This window comes from Stegostoma tigrinum, chromosome 16 (genome assembly GCF_030684315.1).
Source record: "Stegostoma tigrinum isolate sSteTig4 chromosome 16, sSteTig4.hap1, whole genome shotgun sequence".
NCBI classification, from domain to species: domain Eukaryota; kingdom Metazoa; phylum Chordata; class Chondrichthyes; order Orectolobiformes; family Stegostomatidae; genus Stegostoma; species Stegostoma tigrinum.
In genome coordinates, this window is record NC_081369.1 from 32,337,273 (window position 1) to 32,362,506 (window position 25,234).

The window sequence follows — 25,234 nt, forward strand, 5'->3', positions numbered from 1 at the left end:
AATTCACCGGCAAGAGTCTCTCTTAAGAGAACATCTGTTGATATTTATAAACTTCCTTCCATATATTCAGTCTTGAATGCAAATCTCATCAGATGAATATGAAACTATTGTATCCACGTTTCATTCTTAACATTTCTTTTTCATCGAAGTGTGAAAACAATGTTTCATGATCCATCTCTGTCAGAACTACAGCACCAAGTATGCAGTCTGGAAATCTCTCATAGGTCTACGTAACTGAGAGCTTCCTTTCCAATATTGCATTCTTTATAATTTCTAGATAATGTACTTGAATTGTTAATCATTCTTTATCAGGATGAAGCTTTATTGTTTGAAAAAACATTTTTTACTTCTGTCTTCTTCTTTTCCTTTACAAAACTGTTCTTTAATTTCTGCTAGTTAATGTTAAAAAATCTTATAATTGTTCCAGAAATATCCTCCCATTTCTGTTCAATTTTTTTGTAAATGTTGAGAGATCATTGTTATACCTTGAAATGAAGAAACATATTTGAAGTGTTCCCAAGATGGAGGATAGACTAAAGTTTCACCATTTTCCCTTCTTTCAATTGGGTTTTTTACTCTTTTTAGAAGTATTGATTATTTGTGCTTTTTTGCTTCTTCTCTGTAAGATTTGAGCTTTCTTATGCTGAAAAGGATGGTGTGGCACTATTTTTGCATCTCCAAGGTAATTTTTGATTGCACATCTAACATTTGTCATCAAATGCATCATTTTTGTAAATTTTTCTTATGCCTTGGGCTTTTTCACACTAGCTAGTTGAGTGAAACTCTCAGTTTAATGAACTTCTTAAAGGGTTTTCTTTTCAAAGTCTATTTTCTCTCTTTTCCTGACAAAGAGTTAAAATTCTTACATTAAAGATTAAATGCTTATAGCAATACTCATTTACTAAATAATCAATTTAAGCTTTCTTTTAGCTCCTAGGCCTAGAATTCTTCCTATAATGCAAGAATTTTAACTCTTTATTGAAGAGTTAAGTATTTTTGCTGTATTGACCACTTGACCTCTTCAGCCTAGGTTTACGATTTGGAGTGTTCTCCTTCTGGCTTTGGTAAGACTCTTTGTACACTTCACAGGTCTTTCAGCATTTTCCACTTTCCAACTCCTTTGAGCTTCTAATGGTAGGCTTAGTCTTGATATTGCTTCAATAGCCTTCTTAACTGTAGGGCCTTCACAGTAGCCCACTGGCTCTGGGTGTTTCTAAGCTGGTGAAAATTTAAAGATATACTCGTAGTTTTCTTGCTGGAAATGTTGTCTTGTCTCTTCTCCTCAAGTGGCTGTGGCTTTTGTTGAGGATTCCAGTTCCTTGCATGTTATATGAAACATAATGCCCACTTGTTGCCACTATGGCAGCTGTTTTCATTCATTCATTTTTGAGATGTGGATATCACTGACTGGGCCAACATTTAATGCCCATCCGTAGCTGCCCTTGAGAAAGTGGTGATGGGCTGCCATCTCAAACCACTGCAGTCCATTTGGTGTAGGTAGAACCAAAATGTCATTAGAGAGTGAGTTCCAGGAATTTGGGCTAACAACACAGAAAGTATGTGAATATATTTTTAAGACAGGTGGTCTGTTGTTATCACATCCCATGGTACAATCTGAAATGCTTTGGATTGATCCCCTGCCAACAATCCTTCTTATTTGTCTTAGTCTAAATTAATGATACCAAGCAGACTCAGAAGAGAGGCTCGATCTTATTGAACAGAATAACTTTATTGCAGTGTACTTAATTGTTAATCATTAATTACATTGCACTTAGTTACATTGCATCTGAATTATGATAATTTCCAGTGAGACCTCAAACCAGATTTAAGGGTAACTATATCTTATTGTTGAGCCATATGGAACTTAGCTCTTAGGGTAACAACATAGAAGCCTACTAGTTCCACCCAAGTACAACACTTTATGTCCTGATGGACAAGCTTTCTTGCAATGTCATTTCATCCTTTTAGGTGCTAACCCTCTTAAAGAGCACAAGTGTAGAGCACTGCATGTAGGCAAGACAAATAAATTATGCTTTAAATAACCAGGAATGAGGTTGAAAGTAATCTGGAAATCATATCAGTATTAAGACTAATGTGTCCAAACATTGGAGGAAAAAAACAGGAATGATAATAGAATATTAAATTACCAAACAGAGTACAAAGGTGAATACAAATCAGAAGAAGTTGTGATCAGACTGTACAATGCTGTGGATCTTCAATGTTGTATTATAATCTGGCTGGTACGAAGCAAAGAAGACAATCAACCACTGAAAATACGGTATGTAGACAAAAGCTAGAAGGCTCGTTTTTAGCATTTGGGATCTGTGTTTAAAGAAAAGGTGGGAAGGACTTGAGTTTTTCAACCTGAAAGAAGAGACATCTGAGACATGGTCCTACAGAGATATGTGAGGTAATAACTGTTATGGAAAGAAATAATCTGGAATGTCACTTTAAATTAAACAGCAGGAAGAGAACAAAGGGGAAATAATTGAAAGTGGATGAAATAATTTTGGGAATGGTATCAGGGAATCTTTCATATACAGAAAGCTTAACACTGGGAAAGAAATTCTTTCTTGAGAAATAACTTAATTTCACAATTCAGATATCTGAAAGAAAAACTCATTCCCTTACCTTCTCCAAACAACAAACCAATTCCAGCCTGAATTCCTTTATCAAACTAATCTCCACCATACTCCCATTTAAACCCTAGCCACTTGCCATATTAAAATGTATTTTCTAATGCTACCATTGCTTCTTTTGCCAAACACCTCAAATCTATTTTGTTCGAACCTGTGATGAATTTAAAAACATTTTTGAAATCCAGTCTCAACCTGCCCTTCTCCAAAGTGAACTATCCCAAATCCTCTAATTTATGTAAATTACACCGCAGTTCCTCATCCCTGAAACTGTTTTCATGAATGTTCTCTGCACCCGCTCTAATGTTTCTACATCTTCAAGTCTACATTATTTCCTTGCCTTTGCACTCTCTAGCTCTATAGATAAAACAACAGACAATGAAACAGTAATCCTGTTCATTCAGAATGTGAGGGCAACATCTGATGTCCTCAGCATTCAGATTGCCTGTCACTTACTGATGTGTTTTTGTTTCTCCATTATCTTCAAACGCTTTTCATTCAGGGCCTCAAATAGGATTTCCAAATTTGTGATCTGTCCTCTGCACAACTACATTCAACCCATAGAAACATTTCCAAACAATCCATTACTTTTATCAGCAATGCAACTCATTAGCTGTTTAAGAAGTGTCAGTAGGTGACTCTTACAGATATGTAATGATTGGCTATTCTTTCTTTCATGCTAATGGAATGGCGCTCCCGCAAAACTACACACTACTTCCATCTCATTAGAGGGCCATAAACAAAATAGGGAATTGTGCTACTTTTTAACAAAACAAGAAATATGGCAACAGTTATTTCTTTGTAGTGAGTTTGGATTGCATTCCTTTTTAGTTCTTGGGTTATTTAGACATCTGCCACTCTGCTGAATTCTGGGATTATAACCTGTATTTATAGTTTCTTTTCTGTTCCAGGTAATAAGGAACATCAACACATTTGCAAGAACAAAGACCATTGCTCAGGGCTTTCTAGATATAGCTCTATTTACTGCAAATGCATCACAGATGAAGCATCTCCTGCAACAAGGCCCAGAACTACAGTTTTACTATTTCCTATTTGTTCTATTGGTATGTATGTGAAACACCTTATGCTACACAATGCTGTTAATGTGAGCACAGGCCCCAGCGTTTAGGATGTACAACTAGCAAAAGCAAGATTTTTTTTTGCAAATTATTGAATTCAACATTACATCAAAAGAAACCATATTTGTAGCAATACATTAGATTTTGTTAACCAAAATCATTTTACATTCAAATCTCTCATAACAACTTATTAAAATGAATTCAGTAAAATCTGTCGTTTGTAGGATAGAACCAGTAAAATAAATATCAAGCTGCCGCATTAGTGTGAAGACAAAAATATCCAAATAATGCCCTTCACAGAAAGGAATTGACCACCCTTGGCTTTTCAGATCTACACATGACTTCAGACCTCATGCTGAATGTCTAATCCCATCTGCATTGCTAGAAAATTTCATTCAATTACTATGGCACCAATGAATGGGAAATTAATACAGCCCTGTCAGTACTAACAACATTCACAAACAATTTTATTAAGGAAATTTGATTAGGTTCTATTTGCTAAGACTCAGTTTAAATAACCTGTAAGTGATCACCTTCGTAGTTTGAGGAAGTAAGGGTGCAGTTATTACATATTTGGTGAGCAACCTCTTAAAAATGTCTTAATTTGTCAAATAAGATCACACACATCTTCTTAAACTGTTTACTTGTAAGAAATATGCAGGCAGAGAAGCAAGATTAATTCTAAACTTAAACAGTGATATATTTAAAAATGCTACAAGAATATGTAACAAAAATAAGTGTAGGTATATATCAATGATAAATCGTTTTATATTTAGAGCCATTCATGTTAAAAGTATGGGGTTTTGTATATTGCCATATGTACAAATTGTGTCAAATGTTAACATTTATTGTTTTACAGTGCATCTCTATCATACTTCAGTTGATTGTTGCAGCCCTGTTAATTTATAAAGGATCAAAGAACATAGAATGTGATGATCCTGAGCAAAAGCTCAGTGACAGGTATCTTATCATATATATGCAGCTTTTTCTTTGAAGAGTTATCTTGTCTTTCATTTGTTAGCTCATCTATTAAGATTTAACTTAAAGCAAACAAAAGAGTTCTTGTGTAAGTGCATACTCATCGAATAGCTAAATAAAAACAGAGGTAAAATTGTGTGACGGAAGTGCAATTCCCCAAAACTACCTAACCAACACAAAAGAACATAGAATTTGAAAAGTTATGAGCAGAGCAAATCAGTTCTCTACATCTTTTGCACTGGTTTAAGAAAATTCATAACGAAAGGTAGTCCTGCCCACAGAACTAACCATACCTACAAATCAAATGAATGAGCACAACAAATTTTTGCTAATTGTGCCAATTTGCAGGCTTCCAAGGAGACTCAACATATCAAGTTATATTTTAGACGGGACATTACTCAAAAGATTTTTTAATTTCATTATTGAAACAACTTAATTTGCAAATCAGTTGCCTACCACACTCCACAGCATCAATTAAATGGTTTATCAAGTCCTTTTTTAAAAAAAGGTTGCCATCAGTTATTTAAAATCTAGTTACTAACATTAGCCTGTGGATTGGGTGTGCTCAAAATCTTTTTTTGGGTCAAACTCCTTTTTAGCTACATTAATAAAACTGAAACAGGGACTATGCTTGTGCACCTTAAGGACAAATTCTAATTCAAGAAGAACGAAAGAGCTACATTTTAAACAAATGTCCGATTGCACTGAACTTTATGGCAAGGTTATGCTTTTGATATGCAAATAAGTTTGAATAGGAGCTTGAACTATAACTTAATTTTGGAACACCAATGCAATTTTGACAAGATTATTAATCACATCCAAAGTAAAGGGTTGGCCTATAATTCTTATTGACAGGATCAAACATTCTCCTCATAGTTCCACCAGCTAAGTGACAAAGGAGCAACAAGAACTGATGCACCTAAAATGTACAAAATGATTAAAATTTTCCAGCTTTTAAAGCATATTCCCAATATTTCATCACAATATAGATCTTGTAAAAATGGAAACAGACTTTCAAATAACCCTATAAATATCATGCCAGTTTTTTTTCAATTTCCATAACTAACATTTTGATTCAAAGCAGTGATTTCTGTCAATCATTGTTCAAATGTTTTATAAAATGCTCATGATGCTTGCTCCAAAATGTAGTTCACTAATTGGTGTCTTTTCCTTAAGCAGAAATAATAATACTTGACACAAAATGTGATTTCTAGCCATAAAAGTAAAACAAAAATACCCTGATTTAATTCATTTCCTTCTCTTTGTTCTTAGTTTGGCACTACAACAGTCATCAATGACAAACTGTGCAAGAAATGTTTGCACTTGCAAACTTACTCATTGCACATAAGCAATCAAATTAGAAGTTTTAAACCTATTTTTAAAAGATTTAGTCCATGCTGGAAATTCCATTTGTTTTATTTTGCTTCAAAAGGATATGTTATAACTGGGCTAAAAGTGTAAGATTAATACTTCAGAATGATTGGAGCAAAGAGTGATGTTATTTATGGGATCTCTCTTCAATATTCAATGGCTTCCATTAAGGCCAAAATCAAGTTTGTGAAAAAACTCTTATGATTTTACATTGTCCACAGCAGGAAGAGAAACTACATGCCTGTCAAGAATTACTGCTACTGACCTGGAAGGGAAATGGATTAGAAATCTTAAGTGAAATTGCCTAGGCTCAGAAATATTGTACATAACCACAGTGAATGACAGTCTGGAGGAGGAAAATAATCTTTTCGGCTCTGTGGAATGTTGTCATCTGGATCAGAAAGAAAACCTATCTGGTCAACAGTCAAAAGCTACATTTAACTGAGGGAGAGTTGCGTGTAACAGTAAGCTAAGGCTGCCGGGGATGAGAAAAAGAAATAATGAGTATTGAACATCATTTTGGTCATATAAACTATAGGCTATTTTATTGCTTACCTTTATCAATGTTTTAATTGTATGACTATGGTTGGTTTTAATGTAGTTTATTGTTAATTGAAAAGAAAGGATACAGCATCTAGCCATATAAGCTGATAGTTAGGGACACGGCTGTGTGCTGTTCTCGTCACTCTATTACAGGAGGGATGTGATTGTACTAGAGAGGGAGTGGAGGAGATTCACCACAATGTTGCTTGAAATGGGGCATTTTAGCTGTGAAGAGACTAGACGGGCTGGGTTGTTCACCTAAGTGTAGAAAATACTGTGAAGGGAGCAGAATTTCGTCTAAGTTGCAATGTTCCACACAATGGCAATTGATGTGCTGACATGGATTACAGTATTGACTTCTGTTTCCAGAAGTCATTGCAATGCACTGACCTCAGAGGTTTGTAAAGAGGAATGAAAGGTAAGGGGGAACGTGGGAGTCCTGACTGAGACGCATAAAATTATGTGGGTCACAGGTAGGTAGATAGAAATAAACATTTCCCCTTAGCAGGGAGATCAATAAACAGAGACTATAAATTTAATGTAAAAATTGGAAGTTGGAATGATTCTAGGAAAGAATCCTTTCACGCAGAAGATTGTGGATATTTGGAATTTACTGTCTGAAGGGGCAGCTGAGTCTGTAACCATCACAACATTTAAAAAGTCTAGTGGTCGTAATTCTATTTGTTTCAAAATGGTTATGGAAAAAGATACACATAAATAACATCCATTAAAATTAAAGCTTTTAATTGAAGTAAGAAAAATGTTAATGGTGTGAGACAAGAACTTTCAAAAATTGATTGAAGTATGCTGTTTACAGGTAAAGGATATCTGATAAATGGAAGGCATTCAAGTATGAGATAATGAGAGTTCAGTCACTATGTACGTTTTAGAATGAAAGGTGAGGCTGGTAGGATTAGGAACAATGGATGAATAAAGATATTGAGGTTCCAGTCAAGAATAAAAAAGAATCATGCATTAGACAACTGGGTTCAAGCTAAGGTATGAAGGGATAAGGGGCCAAAGGCAGGTAGATGTAGTTAGGCCACAGATCAGCCATGGCCTTGTTGAATGGTGGAACAGGCTTGAGGGGCTGAATGGTCTAATACTGTTCTTAAATTCCTATGCAATGCATTTGTTCCTTTGAAAAGATTCTCTGTCTGAAAAAACAGTCTGATTTATATGTTTAGATGTCTGTCAGGTGGGGAATACTCCAGTAAAAGGCAGTGTTCAACACTTGTTGAACAGTACGCATAGGAAAATGGAGTGTGAGGTGGAGTAGAGTAGCATGGGTGGGAATGCTAGTGTGATAAGCACAGACTTAGAAAGAGAGTGGAACTCAAAGGGAAATCAAGGGCTACGAGGGTGATGAAAGGGAGGGATGGAGGGAAGTAGTGGCAGTTTGCTCACATGTCGACTGGTTGGATCAGCTCCTCCTGATCTACAACTAAGGTACTAGCCTGATAGATTCAAACTTTTCACTTACTTTTATCTGTTGATTCTCCCAAGGCTCAGGAAGACTGGCCAAAGTAAATTAAAAGTAGAAATCCTGTTTAAAGAAATGCATGTCACCTCTTTAAAAGGTTTCAGTGATTGACCTGTCTCCTGAGAGTAAATTGATCACCAAGTCTCATGCTGCCTCTGCTAAATCTGCACAAGTTCAAGGTTGTTATGTCCCTATTTCAGATTTTTACTGCTTTAACTGCCCATCCAACCCAAGCAACCCCATTATTTTTCTAAATTATGCAATAACTTTTGATTTCATTGAATGTCATAGCTATGTCTTTGCAAGAGTTGAGCTAGGGCAGCTTACGACAACTCCCACTGAAAAGTCAGTGACACATAAGTGATACAATACAAATGAGTTCCCAGATTTGGTCCAGTAATACCAGCATGAGACAAAAAAAATAAACTTAACATTCATTATTGTTTTAACTGTCTTTGTAACCTCAAAGATTTAAAATAATGGTCGACTGAGCAATTTGTTAATTTTGTCTCTGCATGTTACATACATATAATGTCAAGAAAATCCAGTCACTCATCCACACATTGGAAACCTTACGTGTGACTGAGGATGCATGTCAATAACCTGTGGAAATCCTGACATACAGAGCTCCATGAGAATAGCCCAGGATTTTCAACTGCTGGTCAACAATTCTCCTGGCGAAGCAATTCTCCTGAGTTGCAAAGCAACAACTGGCATACGACTATTAGAAAAGTAACAACTGCCCCTTGAGATGAATTTGCATCTTCCATTTGAATCACCACTAGACACCTACTTATGTTCTGCAGAAGTGAGTTACAAAATAGGAACATTAAAAATGGAGTAGCCCAATCTGCCAATCAAGCCCCCATTCAAAATGATCATTGTTGATTGAACATTTAATGGCCTTTTAAAACACCCAATCTCCAAAGCCCAGTACTCACCAATATTTTTAGATTTTGCCCTTGGTTCTAGACTCTGTAACCAGAAAAACATTTTGCCTGCATCTATCCTGTCCATCCATTTAAGTATTTTGTACATTCCATGAGATCATCTCTCATTCTTCAAAACTCCAGAAAATATAAGCCCAGTGCAAAGTAGTGAGCATCACATCATACAACATGTCCACCTGTTTTAAGGTGGACTTTTCAGGAATTGGACAAAAATAATGTAAACCTATGGATTAGTGAGAATGTGAACAATTACATGTCTGTGCAGAGTTTACACATTCTCCCCATGTCTGCGTGGGTTTTCTCCGGGTGCTCCAGTTTCCTCCCACAGTCCAAAGATGTGCAGGCTGGGTGGATTGGCCAAGCTAAATTGCCCAGTGTTCAGGGGTGTGTGGGTTATAGGGAGATGGATCTGGGTGGGATGCACCAAGGGCCTGTTGGATCAAAGGGTCTGTTCCCACACTGTGGGGAATCTAATCTAATCTCACTCATTTCCTGGTGCAGTATACCCTAGACACTGGAAACTAAAGGGCACTGTGTAGTTAATTTTTGAACTAAGTTCAGTTATAAACCTTTCTAAAGGATGTTGATGCATATTATGCAACAAGAAAATTACTTCCAGCCACTAGCATATTATTTCACACCATAACGTTCTTGGATTCCATTCAAATATCAGAGAGAAGCAGAGAAAGAGAATAAGGGAGTTCAGTTGATTCAGAGCAGCTCTTTTACATTGGCCAAATGTCAGTAAGACTTTTGGTATTAATGTATTCACATAGTAATTATTTTATCATCATGATTGAATTGTCCTGCAATTTTCAGTTAACTAGATAGCCAGTTACATCTCCTGAATTTTTACTGCTTTGTGTTTAGACATGCATATGTTTTAACTGTGGTTTCAGCATAAAGCTACAGTTTCACTCCAGGGTGTTTGTAAAACAATTGCTTTGTTAATGGAGCCTAGCATACAAAATCTTACAAGTGGCTGCACTAGATATCCTTTCAGTTGTGTCAGAAATTAAATTATTTACTAAATGAAGCTGATAGAGGTTCTGCCAATTTAAATTAGATGCAGAAGATAGACCTGATTTAATATTTTAGTGATGCCACTGAACTGTTTTGCAACCTCAATGCATGAACAAATGTAACAGTATGTGCTTAATCACATTAAGTAATGACATTATTTGTTGATTTATTGATTTATTTATTGTTGTGGCATTGCTATAGTTTTGCAGCTTTTGTAGGTTGAGCAAGTTTTAATTGGACATATTAGAGGAGAGTCTTTTATTTGTAGTATAATCATGAATATATGAAAATATATTCTGCAATGTCATTGAATGACTTACCCATTGTGCACTTGCAAATGTAACCCGATCTCTGCTTATAATCATTATCTCCAAAGTGTTTAAACCATCTGCTATTTGTATTAGGCAATTTCTGAGGTTGAATATGGCAAGAAACTTATGAACAGTTAATGTGTGTTTTTCCTGCCCTCCTCCTGATTCCATGCTATGTATGAGCCAAATATTTTACGGGGTTTGCTCTTGGATCTCCAGGCTTGCAATGGTTCATTGACAGGTAACAGTTCCATGTTTTCTGGTATCACTTGTCCTCAAGTGCAACCAAGCAGTGATCCAGAAAGTTAGCTGGGAAACTACCCTCTCTCTCCTTCTCTCACTCTCACACCTCACCTACATGTCTCAGAGGTGACTTCAGCTGTTCCAAGTACACAACAAGCTCCAGCCTTGCAAATCCTGGGGTGACATCAAACTTTCACCCCTATTTTTACTAATCAGTGTCGCTGATGTTAAGCATTCCCAAGCCACGGGTTAGAAAAATCAATCTTCTAATCCCCACATAGTCTCTCCCAACAATGCCGTTGAACCCCAAAAAGCACAATTTCATGCAACAGATCTGTTTCCAACTATGTATTTCTCTTTGTGATACTAGTAATTTCATATTTTTGTTGATGATTGGGTTGAGATTGCTAGTGGCCATAGCTAGTGACAGGTTCCTGAGAGCAAAATAGAGATAGTCATCGAAAGCCTCATTGACCAACCTCCAAATGATTGTGTGGTAGTAGTTGTGGAGATAATCATGGCCCCCATTGGCATTGCCATTGGACCCACCACTGGGTGTATCTGTAATACATGCAAATCTTAATTTAAATGTTGGTTCTCATTACAGTGGATCATCACTTCATAGTTATAAATAGCAGATCTGGGCTTTCACATGTAAGCACCAAGGTGGCAGTCAACCTGAAAAAAGTCATCGTGTCTTCCACCATGACCTTGGTGTATTTGATTCCTGACTCTTTCCTCTTTGTTTTCAGAGTACATCTACTGAATAACATTGTGACCGGTTTGATCCTGGTGATCACAGCTGTCAATATTTTCATCACTTCATTCTGGTTCAGTCCTTCCCAGTCCACGCTGGAGGAGCAAAGCCTCGGTCAAGTTGTTACCTGCACCAACTGTTGACCATCATCTACACACACACACAGAGTAAACCCGGCTGCAGAAAAATAAAGAAGAACTGGACAAGTCAGCCGCTCCATCACCTCGTTCTTTTGTTTCGGCATCTTAACCATCAGTAGTAAGCGGATTTCGGTCTCTTGGTGATTGAAAGACAGACGCACGCAAAAACACACACACACACACACACACACACACTCTGACAGTAGTGTCCAGGGTGCCGACAATACCGCAGTTAGTTTTACACTCTACATTACAGAAGTTAAAAATGTCTAACAACGGACGCCGTCTCCTTCGGGATGAGAAATCCGCGAGATTTTTGCAGTGGCGCCTTGACTCAGAGTTCTGGGGACAGAAAACGATGTTCACGTTAATTATCAAACCGACCCACTCTCAAATGTCACCGTTAAAAGGACGCGGGTTCCAACAGGTTAAATCTCAAGAGTTGGTTACAACCTCTGGAAGTCTTGAATAAAACTCAGAAGCGTGGAATGCTGGAAGACTGAAACAAAAACAGAAATAGCAGGAGAAACTCGGTAAGTCTGGCAGCATCTACGCAGTGAAAGCAGAATTCAGATTTCTGGGTATCCAGCTGATCAAACTTCTGATGAAGTGTCATCGGACCCGAAACGTTGACTCTGCTTTCTCCCCACCGGCACCAGACCTGCTGTGTTTCGCCAGCTATTTCTGTCTTTGCCTCTCGAATTCTTCACTTTTTTTTGACGGGGTTAGGGTGGACTATAGTGAGAGATTAAATTTGGAAGTATATTTGAAATGTTGCAGACTCTCTTTAGTTCAATCCACCTGCCAATGTATTCGGTTGACCCCAGATGGGCAGATAACATGCGTCCGAATAGCGAATTTACATTCAAACCACTGCATGCTGAAAATATCGGAGACTGAAATTAAATGCTTGCAGACAGCGAATTCGGCGCAGGGACCCCCAACAATGTCCCGTTCAAGATCATTGCCCTGCAGAAATTCTCTCTTCAGATGCTGTCTGGTCTGCTGAGAATTTACCAACAGTTCCTGTTCTGATTTTATTGTCGAATTTACTGGTTCCTGTGATTTCTTATGGAAGTGCTCCTCTCGAAAAATTACACCTAAAGCCCTCCAAAGTGACAGAAAAGCAGAACGCTGCTGATGCAGGCGATTTGAAAAAAAAACTGAAAATGCTGGAGAAACTCAGCAGGTTGGGCAGCATCAGTTGAGAGAGAAACATTTCAAGTCTTGGACGAAATTTTGAAACCGAAGAAGGTTTCGAAGAAAAGTCATCTTAGATTCCAAAAGTTAGATGTGTTCTCTAACTGACTTTACTGAGTTTCTCCAGCATTTCCTGACTTTGTTCCTTTAATTCCTGCCAGGGATTATATCTGACATAGGTGTGAGTTTTACAACGATCTTTTAAAAGAAAAGCACAAAAATTCTTATGGAAGGACGTTTAGTTGCATAATTCTCACTTCATTGATCAGTGGCAGCAATCCCTGGGTTAATACTGAAATAACAGGCCTCTTCCGTGCAGCCTCCCTCCAGGTAACAGTCCCACGCCTGCTTGTCACGCGTTGCTTGAGAACCGCTTTTAGTCTGAGCTGAAATAGAAGCAGAAAATATTGGAAATACGCAGCAGCTCTGATAGTATCTGTGGAGAGAGATGAGCTAGTCTAATATTATCACTGTTCAAAGCGTGTTTCCCAATCAGCAATGCATCAACACACAGGGAAAGTGCAGCTATATCAGAAAGTCATTGATGCAAGCTTGAAAATGGAGCTCTTTCCAACTGAATAAGCCCTCGACGTTAGATCCAGAAATTTGTCGATGCTCCCGCAAGATGAAGGGGCTGACATTTATTAGATTATCCGATCATATGAGAAGTTTGAGCCGGATACCTGGCTCACTGCAGATTAATCACATTTTGCTTTTGCTTCCAGATTTTATTTTGCTTTCAGGCCTTTGATACAAATGAGAAAGGGCGCTACAGATAAATGTCCGGTCTAAATGGGAGGTTGATGGTGGTGCACGCTGCATTACTAAATTTATTATGGGATGATTAACAGGCGACAAGTTTTACACAATGTGGGTGGGTTAGTATTGCTGTTTGGGGAGTGAGCCCAGGCCATATATTAATATTATGGAACATGGTCGAGGGCAAGTCTAAGAAGGTAGGTCTTTAAAAAAAAAGTGATTATCACAGAGTCACAAGCCTTTGACAATGTAGACGGTGGCCATTTGGCCCATCGTGTCTGCTGCAGCTTTTCAAATGAGCCAAATGATTGTATCAAGATGATGTGGTTTGTATTCGACCAGGCCACCAAAGAGAGCAGTACTTTAGCGGCTTCCGATTTGAAGCAGCATTTAAACAAGATCAGCTAGCTGAGAAAGAATTGTTTTGTGTCCTAGAAAAGAAAATCCAAAGTCTGTTCAGGCAGACTCTACACAGGAGCTGGAGGGGGTGAGGGAGAATTTCTTAATTAGTGCTGTGCACGGATTTCCGACAGAAGTAGTTGTCCCTTAACATTACTGAGGAGAATAAAAGTCTGATTGAGATTCCACTCTCTTAATCCTCGCAACAAAATTCATTTCGGATTAAAATAGAATCCCTGGCTTTTAGTTATGATCCCCAGGGGGCTATCTGATTACAAGATTCCCAAAGCATCATAATTTGAAGTTGTGCCTCTGCAAGCGTTAGTGTGTGATTCCACCACCCCCTCCTCCCCCGACCCCCCAACCTTCCCTCCCCTCCCACGGTGTCTGGGAGGTGGACATGGTGAAGGTGGTGCCCCATATGGCGCAAGCTACTGAATTGGCAACTCGGGCTTTTGCGGGGTTGCTCGCTACTCGATCCAGTACGCGAGACGTCAGTTGTATCCATCGTGCCGACAGGTTGAGGAGGCTGTTGATGTGGGAGCCGGTGGAGCACGTCTCTGTTGTTTCCCTCTTGCTGCCTGTTGGCTGAGATTTCCGTGCCCCGTGTTTGATGCTGGTGCTGTGTGGAAACGCACACTGCTCCCACTCCTGCTGCTGCCGTCCTGTTGGAGATGTCCGGGAGCCTCTCCTGTCGCTAATCCATCCAGCCACCAAGATCCGAGTGCTGTGCACCCACAGAAGCCTGGAGGAGACGCGTCTCTGTCGCTGAGCTCTTCCCCAGGAGAGGTTGTGGAAGGGGGGGGGGTGGTGGGGAGGAGGGGGGAGTGCTGTGTGGATCAGACACCATACGGGAATGGGTGCGAGGCAGTCCGGTTCGGTATGATTACTCTGCCCGTCCGTGCAGCCACTCTCTCACCGTGCAGGAATAACCGGAGCTTCTGATCAGCCCCAGTCCGAGCATGTATTCAAGCAAGACGTGTTTGTGAGACGGAGCATCTTGGTCATATACCAGAGCCTGCGCTTTCCAGCCCGGAGGAAAGAACAAAATCAAGTGCGATCAAGTGGTTGATCCCATTCCCTGCTCTCCGTCAGCACCAAGCCTGCTGTTGTACAGTGAGAACCTTGGAGAGGGAGCTCTGAGGCGCTGGAACTGGGATGGGATCGCAGCGCTCCAGAGAGCCCGAGGTCTAACATTGCCTGGCGTCTGTTCCGTCCATTCCAACTCTCTATGAAATGGAAAATCGCGGGATCGCCAATATTCTCTATTACTTGATGCTAAACGCACCGCTTTTGCTCTGTGTTAACGGTGAGTAACTGAAGCAGCATCTCCTTCACTGGAGAGATCGGTGAGTATCATTCGCTTTGCTCGGGCTGAAGCCACGGGAACCTATAGCCTGGGAAGAAAACGAGTGGAAACGACATCCGACTAAATTGACTAAAGGGACCGGCAAAGTGCTGGCTGTACATTATACAGAATTATGGATTTTAAGTCTGATTGAACTGGGAACTGGCGACAACCTCAAAACGCAGTCATTCAACATGCTTGTACTTTGAAGAGTTGCAGTTCTGTTTGTTCGGAACTAATTGAATGGAAGTTGTTAAAATATTCCGGCCGTGCATCACGCATTTTAGAAACATTCTATTATAATTTAGAATTGCATTCAGGGACAATATTGGAGCGAGGGGAGGGTTTTGAGTAGAATTATAGTCATACAACATGGACCTGGCCCATATCCCTCCAAGCACTTCCTAATCATGTATTTACCCAAATACCTTTTATTGTTGTAACAGTACCCGCATTCGCCACTTGCTCTAGAAGTTCATTCCATATATAAACCATTGTTGCTTGTATGTTTCTCATTCAACGCGATATAATGTGGGTGGTTTTAAAATGTAGACCGTGTGAGAAAGAAGATGTCTAGCGGAGACTGGCTGGAATCTTTCATACCTGTTGTAAACAAAGTCGAATTATGACTTTTTTTACATAAGAATTTGAACGATGTAGGCTATCCTCCAAATCTCTACCGTGCGCTTAAATGAGGGGAAACTGCACCAAGACTTCTTTTGTTTATTGACCCAGTCGCTTTATACTGTTACCCCGTTCCTTTTTCTGACAGCAAAATTTCTTGAAGTACCCCAGGATGTGATTGCTAAAGAAGGCGATGACATTGAGATGTCTTGCGCGTTCCGCGCCAGTGGGGCCACCTCGTACTCGCTGGAGATCCAGTGGTGGTACCTGAAGCAATACCCCAGGGAGCTGGCACACGAGTTGGCACGCGGTGGCCAGGGAAACAGGCCCAAGGTAAGGACGAGACTGGAGCATGGGGAACGTGGGCAAGATGAAGACATTCACCTCCGAGGCATTTACGGAAGCGCTCGCAACTGCACTAAACTGAAGAAACCCCTTTATCACAATGCAGTGAGAATGCATTGACCGCTCATGATGAGGTGGAGTGGGGGGAGGGGGGTGGTGAGGGCGGGCTGTGGGAGGAATAAAATAAGCCCATATGCAGAGCGTAAACAAATATCTCTAACATAGCTCACAATAGTTACAGAGATAGGCGCACGGAAAGCTTATGGTAGAAATCTTCCTTTCAAAAAGAAATAGTACATTTTAAAGTAAGAGCAAAAGTTAAGTCCAAACACTGCTGATAAAGAGGCATTAAACGCTTCAGACTCCATGGATGCTCACTCTGGGTCAAGGTCTGAGGTGAGAACGCATATAATTGCCCCAGAGTGAAAATACATTGTCACGACATTTAGCAAATGTCAAGGCTAATAACTGACCAGGAGTTTCAAGTATAGGGTTCCTTGAAGAAAATCGAGCTAGCTGAAAATGTGTTTGGTTTCATCAATATATGGGCGCAGGGTTTGTATTCTGATTTCAAACCCAATGCGGGCACAAGGTTATGACGCTAACTGTCATAAGCGGTTAATGCGGGAAGTCGAACGCAGAATCCTTCGTGTGGGTGAACAGAAATTCCGGGCTAAACAGCAGGCCAGCCCTTTGGATTGAACCTGGTAGTTTGAAGAAACGGGTGAGGGCAGGTATGTCACCGAACCCATGTTGAAGGTATGGGGAGAGCAGGAGGTTATCAGCACAGCCGCGATTAGCGCCAGAACCACAGTGGGATCATGTTTGAATGGGAATCTTAAGGTTTTTGCTCCATCCCGTATCCTAGTGGTGTAAAGGCATTTTAAAGCTGTCCTCAAATCAGCCAAGCTTTCCGCATGATAAACTCCCGGACAAGATGTCCGGAACAAAGTAGGTATAGACTGAGAAGCGGAACCTCTCCTCCATGTCGGGGCTGGTCCAACTGGCTCTCTCTCCTTCGGATAAAATGACAGGGTACCAATCGTACAGGTATTTTTGGCACAGAGGAGTTCAACTGAAAGGCCCAGGTTTCCGTGACAGGACGAACTCATTTTGACCCCCTCAGTTACTCACTGACGGAGAACCTGTCACGCGTAGAAGTATCAAACCCCCCTCATATCTGCATTAATCATTCGCAAACCGAGAAAATGGCAACGTTGGTTATGGCACTGAAATACCTCAATCCTACTTTCCTAATTGTACCAATATATTATTACGTGTAGTACAATTGAGTATTTCCAACGTACTGGCTATCAGCAGCGTTAATTGCATTATAATTGCTGACAATACACAGACCTAACTCTGGAAATGGTTAAAATACGGGCTGAATCGGAACACAAGTTAAATGCATGACTTTTGGCACAGGGCAACCTAAAGCATCAGCGGGTAAAAAAAAGGATCAAGATGAAGAAATGACATTCCATTCTTGCTTCCAATAATCTTTCTCTCCGCTTATGTTTGTCAGGAAGATTTGATTTTCAGTTCTGATCTCTTAGCCTGGAAGATTTAATGCAATTTCTTTACTTTTTCCAGGTACCAGTCAACAAAGATGCCACAAAAATCAGCGTAAGTGCTGTTTTCCAGTACACTTTTAATTAACAAGTCCTGTCCCTGTTACAGCATTGCTTGCCGTAAAATATGGCGGGGACGAACGAGCCACAGTGGCGACGCTCATACGCTGCTCGGCACTTGGAAGTGTACTGGATTCCCTGCGTTCAAAGTGCCCGGGAGAAACAACAGCGACGTAGAGAAAGCTCATATCCTTACTTGTATTTCCTTATACATTTTACCATTTCATTTAATTAAATAATTAAACGATGGCATAATTCAACACAGTCAGTAATTATTTTGCACTGTTATTAAAACCATGTAACTTTTGTAAAAAGTATTTTAATAAAAAACATATCCTATATTTAGTTTCTTTCCCTACAATGGATCATTAATAGTATTTTTGTGCAGTTTTAATTGTTGTTTTATTCTTCATGTCATTATCTATCCAATTTATAGTGTTTCAATTCTATTCCCGCTATTGAGACTGATCTTTTGCTCATGTGTTTGGAGCCCCTTTTTCTGATACAGGCTTTTCTTGCCTGCAGACTGTCCGGGTGATGGGCAACGATATTTCGCATAAGCTACGGCTCTCTGGTGTGAAGAAGGAGGATGAGGGTGTTTATGAATGCAGAGTGACCGACTTTATCGACGACGAAACTCAGGAACACAAAGCCCAGGCCACCTTACGGGTCTTAGCCCTCTACGGCCCGGAGATGCAAGCGGCCGAAGCTGTCTCCCACATTCAGAGTAACGGACCCCGCAGGGGCAGCGTGCGTTCCAGCCCGGCGCCGGGCTCAGACAAGAGGCGAGTCGCAGAAGCGAGCTATGGTAACGATACCACCTCTTCACCCAGCACCTCCTCTGTCTCCCCACCCCCGGGCAACGCAGCCATGATCGGACAGCACACCTCCGGTAAGTTAGGTTACATTGCCACCATGTGGGCAGTCAGGAGCATGCATTGTCCGACAGTGTGTTTGTGTGTGTGCTAATCAAATTAATGCAGACAATTGACAAAACACTGGGCCGAGATCTGAAATATGAATGGACAGACACAGCGGGTCTGGTAACACCTATGGAGAAAAACACGAGATAACGTATCAAGTCGGCGAATTTTCTTCACAAATCAGTTTATATAGCCGGGTTTCCAAATGAGTTCACATATGAAGCTTGTTTTTATCATAACCACAGAATGCCTCGCTAAATTCTGCTACCACGTCCGCAATTAATGGGAATGTATCTGAGCATATTCCACCGGTTTACTTAAGGAGGAAGCACTTGACGTTTTTAATTTTGTCTTTCACAACACCAGAGCTTCGCAGAATACCGCATTTCATGAAGTACTTCTGATGTGTGACCCCAGAGTGAGTAATATATCAAACGTGCACAGGAAGAACCCCAAAGGAGAAATAAATTGTTAATCTGTTCTAGTTATGTTGGGCAGAGGGAGAGGGAATTCCCCTGTGCCATGGGATCTTCTACATCCAGTTGGGGGTCATGTTTGGTCTCAGTTTCAGAATTGAGCTGAAAAATGTCATCTCTGAAAGCACTCCCATCAACGCTGCAGTGATGGTGCCAGCCAAATTGTATGCTGAAGTCTTTGGAATGAGACTTGAAGGCTGAAGTCTTTGATTCAGAAGTAAAATTGCTACCATTGGGCCAGGACTGATACTTAAGCGCCTGTTTGGAATTTTGCCATTGATAAATTTATCAATTATTTCCAGACAATGATTTCAGCAATAAATGGGTTTTTGCTTTGCAATTCTGTGCTAATAATTTCAATCACAGAATATTTGGAAACTTGGAGAAATTATATTTAAAAACTTAATCAAATATATTTGTGGAAAACATCTGCATATGTTGGAACTATTAAGGAACTAGGACAAATGGATTTCTTTCCCCAATGACAAGAATGAGCCACATGGGTTTTTACAGCAATGGTTACCATCACTGGCTTTTATTCCTGATTGATTTCTTTCAATGTGGTTTCTACAGTTGTGGTAGTAAGATTTGAATTTGTGTCAGTGGGCTACTACTCCAGTAAAATAGCCACTATACTACGCTTTAAGTGGTGTGTGGGGCAGGAATGGGGAGCCTTTTATGGTCATATGAATGCAGTTATCGTGGAGAAGGGGCAGCATAGTTTGTAACGATAGAGAGGCACTATATCAGAAAGATACAGCACACCAAGTCTTCCCATTTCCCACCCCTATGTCGCACGATATCCTGTAGAAGCAACAAAGACCTAATGAAAGCTATTCTGTTATATATTTCAACAAAGAAGCAACAAAGTATCGCCATCTGTTGCAAAAAATCCTAAAGCTGTGATAAACTGTGTGTGTCTTGAATCATCAATCGTTATGGAAGTGACCATTGTCCTTCAGTGTTTACAGCGCAGGATCATTGCAGGCAGCCACAGAGGATTTACATGTTATCAACAAGCATGCATGACAGGCATGCATTGATCAGTTTACTGGCATTCTGTGCAGGAGAGCAGGCCAATTCATTACCTTTGGCAACACAGCAAGACGCAGTAAAACAAAGATACAGCAGTTTTGTTAAAACATTGGATCTAATCAATGGCACCCACGTTTCTTTTAAGGCCTTTACAGAGAACAAAACCAATCAATTCAAGAGGATCAGCAACTTTAATGCTTAATATGCAGAAAGTTTGTACAATATTTATCTCCTTCATAATTCAGCCACATCTAGCCTCACTAAGGAATATAATCAAAATAACGGATAGTTTCTGGATGACAACATCAACTCTCTGTGCCCTTGCTAACAATCCTGGTGATGGTACACACCAGGAGCAGTGGAGTTCCACAGCAAAGCACCAGTGAGAGGGCCATCAGTTACACAAAGCATGGTGTTTGCACTGCCTGATCAATAGTCTAGATCAGGTGTCAAAAATAGTCATATCATAATGTAACATCCGTAACTTTACATTTTAGAAAGGGTAGGGCTTTGACATGTGTGATGACAAGACCCTTGCTCAGTTGGAACAAGAAAAGCATAGATCAGATTATCAATATTGGCAGCACCTAAAGGAATTCTCAGACATAAGACAGATCACCTTTGAAGTCTTCGACGTAACACAGTTCAGCTTTATTGCTATAGCCTGAGTTCCTTCTTCCACAGATATAGAAAGAAACATGCATAAAATTTTAGAATCATAAAGTACAGAGGAGCCCATTTGGCCCATTAAGTCAGCACCAACAAAACTACTCTAAATCTACACTAGTCCTACCTTCCTGCAATTGGCCCATAGCATTGAATGTTATCATATTTCAAGTGCACACCCAAATACCTTTTAAAGTTTGTGATGTCTCCACCTCAACTACCCTCCCAGAAAGTGTATTCCAGATTTCCACCACCCTCTGGGTGAAAAGAAATTTCGTCAAATCCCATCTCAACTTCTTTCCTTTCATCTTAAAATTATATCCCCTGTTATTGACCCATCAACTAAGAGGATCTGATTTTTTTGTAATCTACCCTGTCCCTTGTTCTCTTATATACCCCAATCAGGTCCCCTCTCAGTCCTGATGAAGGATCTAGGCCCGAAACATAACTCACCTGCTCCTCTGATGGTGCCTGACCTACTGTGTTGCTTCAGCTCTCCACATTATCAAATCTGACTTCAGCATCTGCAGTTCTTGCTATTCTCTCTCAGCCTTCCGTGCTGTAAAGAAAATTTCCAACTTATCCAGTACCTCTTCATAGCTAAAATGCTCCATCCTAGGCAACATCTTGATAAATCTCCTCTGCACCCCGCACCAGTGCAATCATATGCTCCCTATAGTATGGTGCCCAGAACTGCACATAGCATTCCAGCTGTGGCCTAATCAAGATTGCGTACAGCTTCAATATAACCTCTCTGTACTTACCTTTATCAGTCATGAATTGAATTGTAAGTGTCCCATATGTCTTCATAACTATTCTATGAATCTGTCCGGCTGCCTTCATACAACTGTGGACAAGCACCCCAAGATGCTTGTGTTCCTCCAACCTTCCTATATCCTGCCATTCATTGGCTACTTCCATGTCTCCCAATTCATTCTTTCAATCCATTGTCCATCCCACCACATCAACGGCCTTTTCCCTGACTATGCTAGTAAATCAAAACTAAATGTACGCATCCTTTCCTGTCTGACTAGTGTCTGTGAATGTGAAAGTACTGTTTCAACATTTAATCTGTTTTAGGATATTAGTTGAAAAGGAACACAATTGTGTAAATCTTTCCTACTAGTGGTTTCCCTCTATTCTGGTATTCATGTTAAGTGCCACCTAAGTGATCACGCTCCCAATGTTGTTTAGGCAACTGAGGTATCCCTTGCCTCATGTTGGTTTTTTCTTGGTAGATTGGTGTCGTCTACCACGTACCACCAGTGTCATTCATTAAGGAAGATAGTTTACAGGCCTGGCAATATCCTGTAATTCTGACTCAGGTGACTTGATCCTCTTTACTTTCTTCTTCATTACCTTCATACCTCTATGCCATCTGCTTCTACGATAGATCTGCAAGAAAAAAGAGTATACTTTAAAATGAGTGTGCATTACCTTTTTGGGATGAAGAGGTGGGAAGTTGTTCCAAGATGCTGTCCATTTTGCTACCTTCCGCAGTCAGATCTGAATGCTCCCTGATTTCCTGCTTCCTTTTTTACATTCCTATATATTCCTTTTTCCTTTAAAAGAGTGCTCTGTCAATGTTGAACATTATCCCACACCTAGTCCTACAAGAATATAGAGTAAATGAGGTTAAAACTCGGCAGTAAAAACTGGTTTGGTAAGTGGCACAGGAGATATTACATAAGGAATTTGGGAAATATAAAGCTGATAGCTTAAGATGAAGCAGAACCATCCTTAACCAGAAAGCATTGTCGATGACTAGTAATTTCCATGTTGCTTCAAAGTGGTGGAATATGTTGGTGTCTGGGTAGGTTGTCTGATGTTACCCTGTAGAATTGTCTACTGTCTTAGTGTTGAGAGCTGCCACTTATCATCAGTGTCATCTTTTCCTAGGTTACCTGGTTACCCATACTCACATCTGCTTCTTTTGCCTTAAAATCACTTATTTGAGAGTTGAAGACTTCAATTAAGTTCTGTGTTCTTTAGATTGGTGCTAGAATCATCTGATTTTTTTTGTCCATTTGTTGCTGTTGTCACACTTCTTGAGATATATCATAAAAGTGTTGTTAAAACTGGTAGTGAAGTCAAATGGCAGTGAATCACTTATCCAGCTGTCGTATGGACTGCTGCTGATGCATGGACATTATGGAGCATCTTTGAAGAACTCAGACAAGTTTCTGTGCATTTCAGTTGGGAGACAATGCAGTGAGTACTTCCCCAAAGCTGAAATGCCAAATAAAAATTTCTTCCTAAGTAGATATGAACTCCATTGGTTAAATGTGCCACAAAAAAAAGTCACAAGGTTGATCATTTACTTTCAAAATTTACTTAAGTTCAACATAGTGTACAGAATTCTATGGAACTGCTTACAGCCTATCAGCAAATGAAAATGTCATGTTATCTGTTGTTTGTTTAAAGAAGGAAGTTAGAGTTATCACAGCCAAGAAGTGAGCCTGGCTATTAGATTAATGAGAGATGTGTCTTTGAGAAATTGCTGTGCAATTCATTGTGGGCAATCACAGCTGAACCCAGACCCTTCCTCATCTGACATCCAGAATTGATTTTTTTTTGGCAAGTGATCCTCGCTATTGAGCCCTGCTGATTTTTCATAGAACAAAATAGAGTATAGAAGCGTAGAACAGCACAGGCCCTTCGGCCCATGATGTTGTGCTGACCTATTATCCTACTCCAAGATCCAACTAACCTACATACCCTTTATTTTAATATCATCCATGTGTCTATCCAAGACTTGCTTAAATGTCCCTAATGTATCTGACTCTAATACCATTGCTGGCAACGCATTCATGCACCCACCACTCTGTCTAAAGAACCTATCACTAACATCCCCCCATACCTTCCTCCAATCACCTTAAAATCATGCCCCCTTGTGATAATTATTTCTGCTCTGGGAAAAGGTCTCTCCTATCCACTATATATATGCCTCTCATCATCTTGTACACCGCAATCAAGTCACTTCTTATGCTTCTTCACTCGAGTGAAAAAAGCCATAGCTCCATCAACGTTTCCTCATAAGACATGCCCTCCAGTCCAGGGAACATCCTCGTAAATCTCCTGTGTACCGCCTCTAAAGCTTCCACATCCTTTCTGTAATGAGGCAACCAGAACTGAACACAATATTTCAAGTGTGGTCTAACCAGGGTTTTATAGAACTGCAGCATAACCTCGCAGTTCTTAAAGTCAATCCTCCTGCCAATGAAAGCCATCACACCATATACCTTCTCAACAACCCTATCAACTTGGGTGGCAACTTTGAGGGATCTATGGACGTGGACCCCAAGATTCCTCAGTTCCTCCACACTGCCAAGAATCCTGTCATTAACCCTGTATTTTGCATTCAAATTTGACCTTCTAAAATGAATCACTTCACACTTTTCTGGGTTGATTTCCATCTGCCATTTCTTTGTCCAGCTCTACATTCTGTCAATGTCCCTTTGCCACCTACAACAGCCCTCCACACTTTCCACAACTCCTCCGACCTTCATGTCATTGGCTAACTTACTAACCCATCCTTCCACTTCCTCATCCAAGTCATTTATAAAAATCACAAAGAGCAGAAGTTCCAGAACAGATTCCTGCAGAATACCACTGGTCACCGAGCACCAGGCTAAATACTTTCCATCTACTAAAAAAAATGAAAGAACTGCAGATGCTGTAAATCAGGAACAAAATAAAGTTATTGGAAAAGCTGAGCAGGTCTGGCAGCATCTGTGAAAGAAAAAACAGAATTAACATTTCGGGTCCAGTGATCCTTCCTCAGAACCAGACCCAAAATATTAACTCTGTTTTTCTCCTTCACAGATATTGCCAGACCGCTGAGCTTTTCCGGCAACTTTGTTTTGTTATTTTCCATCTACTACCACCTCTGTCTTCAATTGAACAGCCAATGCTGTATCCAGACAGCTATTTCCCTGGATCCCATGCCTCCTTACCTTCTGAATGAGCCTACTGTGGGAACCTTATCAAACACTTTGCTAAAATCCATATACACCACATCCACTGCTCTACCTTTAACAATGTGTTTTGTCACATCATCAAAGAATTCAATAAAGCCTCTGAGGCATGACCTGCCCCTTACAAAGCCATACTGACTATTCATAATCAAGCTGTGCTTTTCCAAATAATCGTAAATACTATCTCTCAGAATTCCCTCCAATAATTTGCCCACTACAGAAGACTGACTGATCTGTAATTCCCAGGGTTATCCTGATTGCCTTTCTTGAACAAGGGAATAACATTTGCCACCCTCCAATCATCTGGTATGACTCTAGTGAATTGTGAGGACACAAA

At 40.1% G+C, this 25,234-nt stretch overlaps 2 protein-coding genes across 4 annotated transcripts in view; both read left to right on the forward strand.

The window, feature by feature from the left end:
- LOC125460042 (ninjurin-1-like) overlaps positions 1-11,793 on the forward strand; it is a 30,571-nt gene extending 18,778 nt beyond the window's left edge. For all 3 annotated transcript variants that reach the window (XM_048547107.2, XM_048547106.2, XM_048547105.2), the window contains exons 3-5: positions 3,548-3,700; positions 4,575-4,675; positions 11,370-11,793. In XM_048547107.2, the coding sequence (XP_048403064.1) occupies positions 3,548-3,700; positions 4,575-4,675; positions 11,370-11,517 (402 nt within the window). In that variant the 3' untranslated portion in view covers positions 11,518-11,793. The remainder of the gene's footprint in view (positions 1-3,547; positions 3,701-4,574; positions 4,676-11,369) is intronic.
- Positions 11,794-14,682: 2,889 nt separating this feature from the next.
- vstm2b (V-set and transmembrane domain containing 2B) overlaps positions 14,683-25,234 on the forward strand; it is a 56,850-nt gene continuing 46,298 nt past the window's right edge. The window contains exons 1-4 of the mRNA XM_048546831.2: positions 14,683-15,181; positions 15,993-16,177; positions 17,783-17,815; positions 18,346-18,712. Of these exons, the coding sequence (XP_048402788.2) occupies positions 15,109-15,181; positions 15,993-16,177; positions 17,783-17,815; positions 18,346-18,712 (658 nt within the window). The 5' untranslated portion in view covers positions 14,683-15,108. The remainder of the gene's footprint in view (positions 15,182-15,992; positions 16,178-17,782; positions 17,816-18,345; positions 18,713-25,234) is intronic.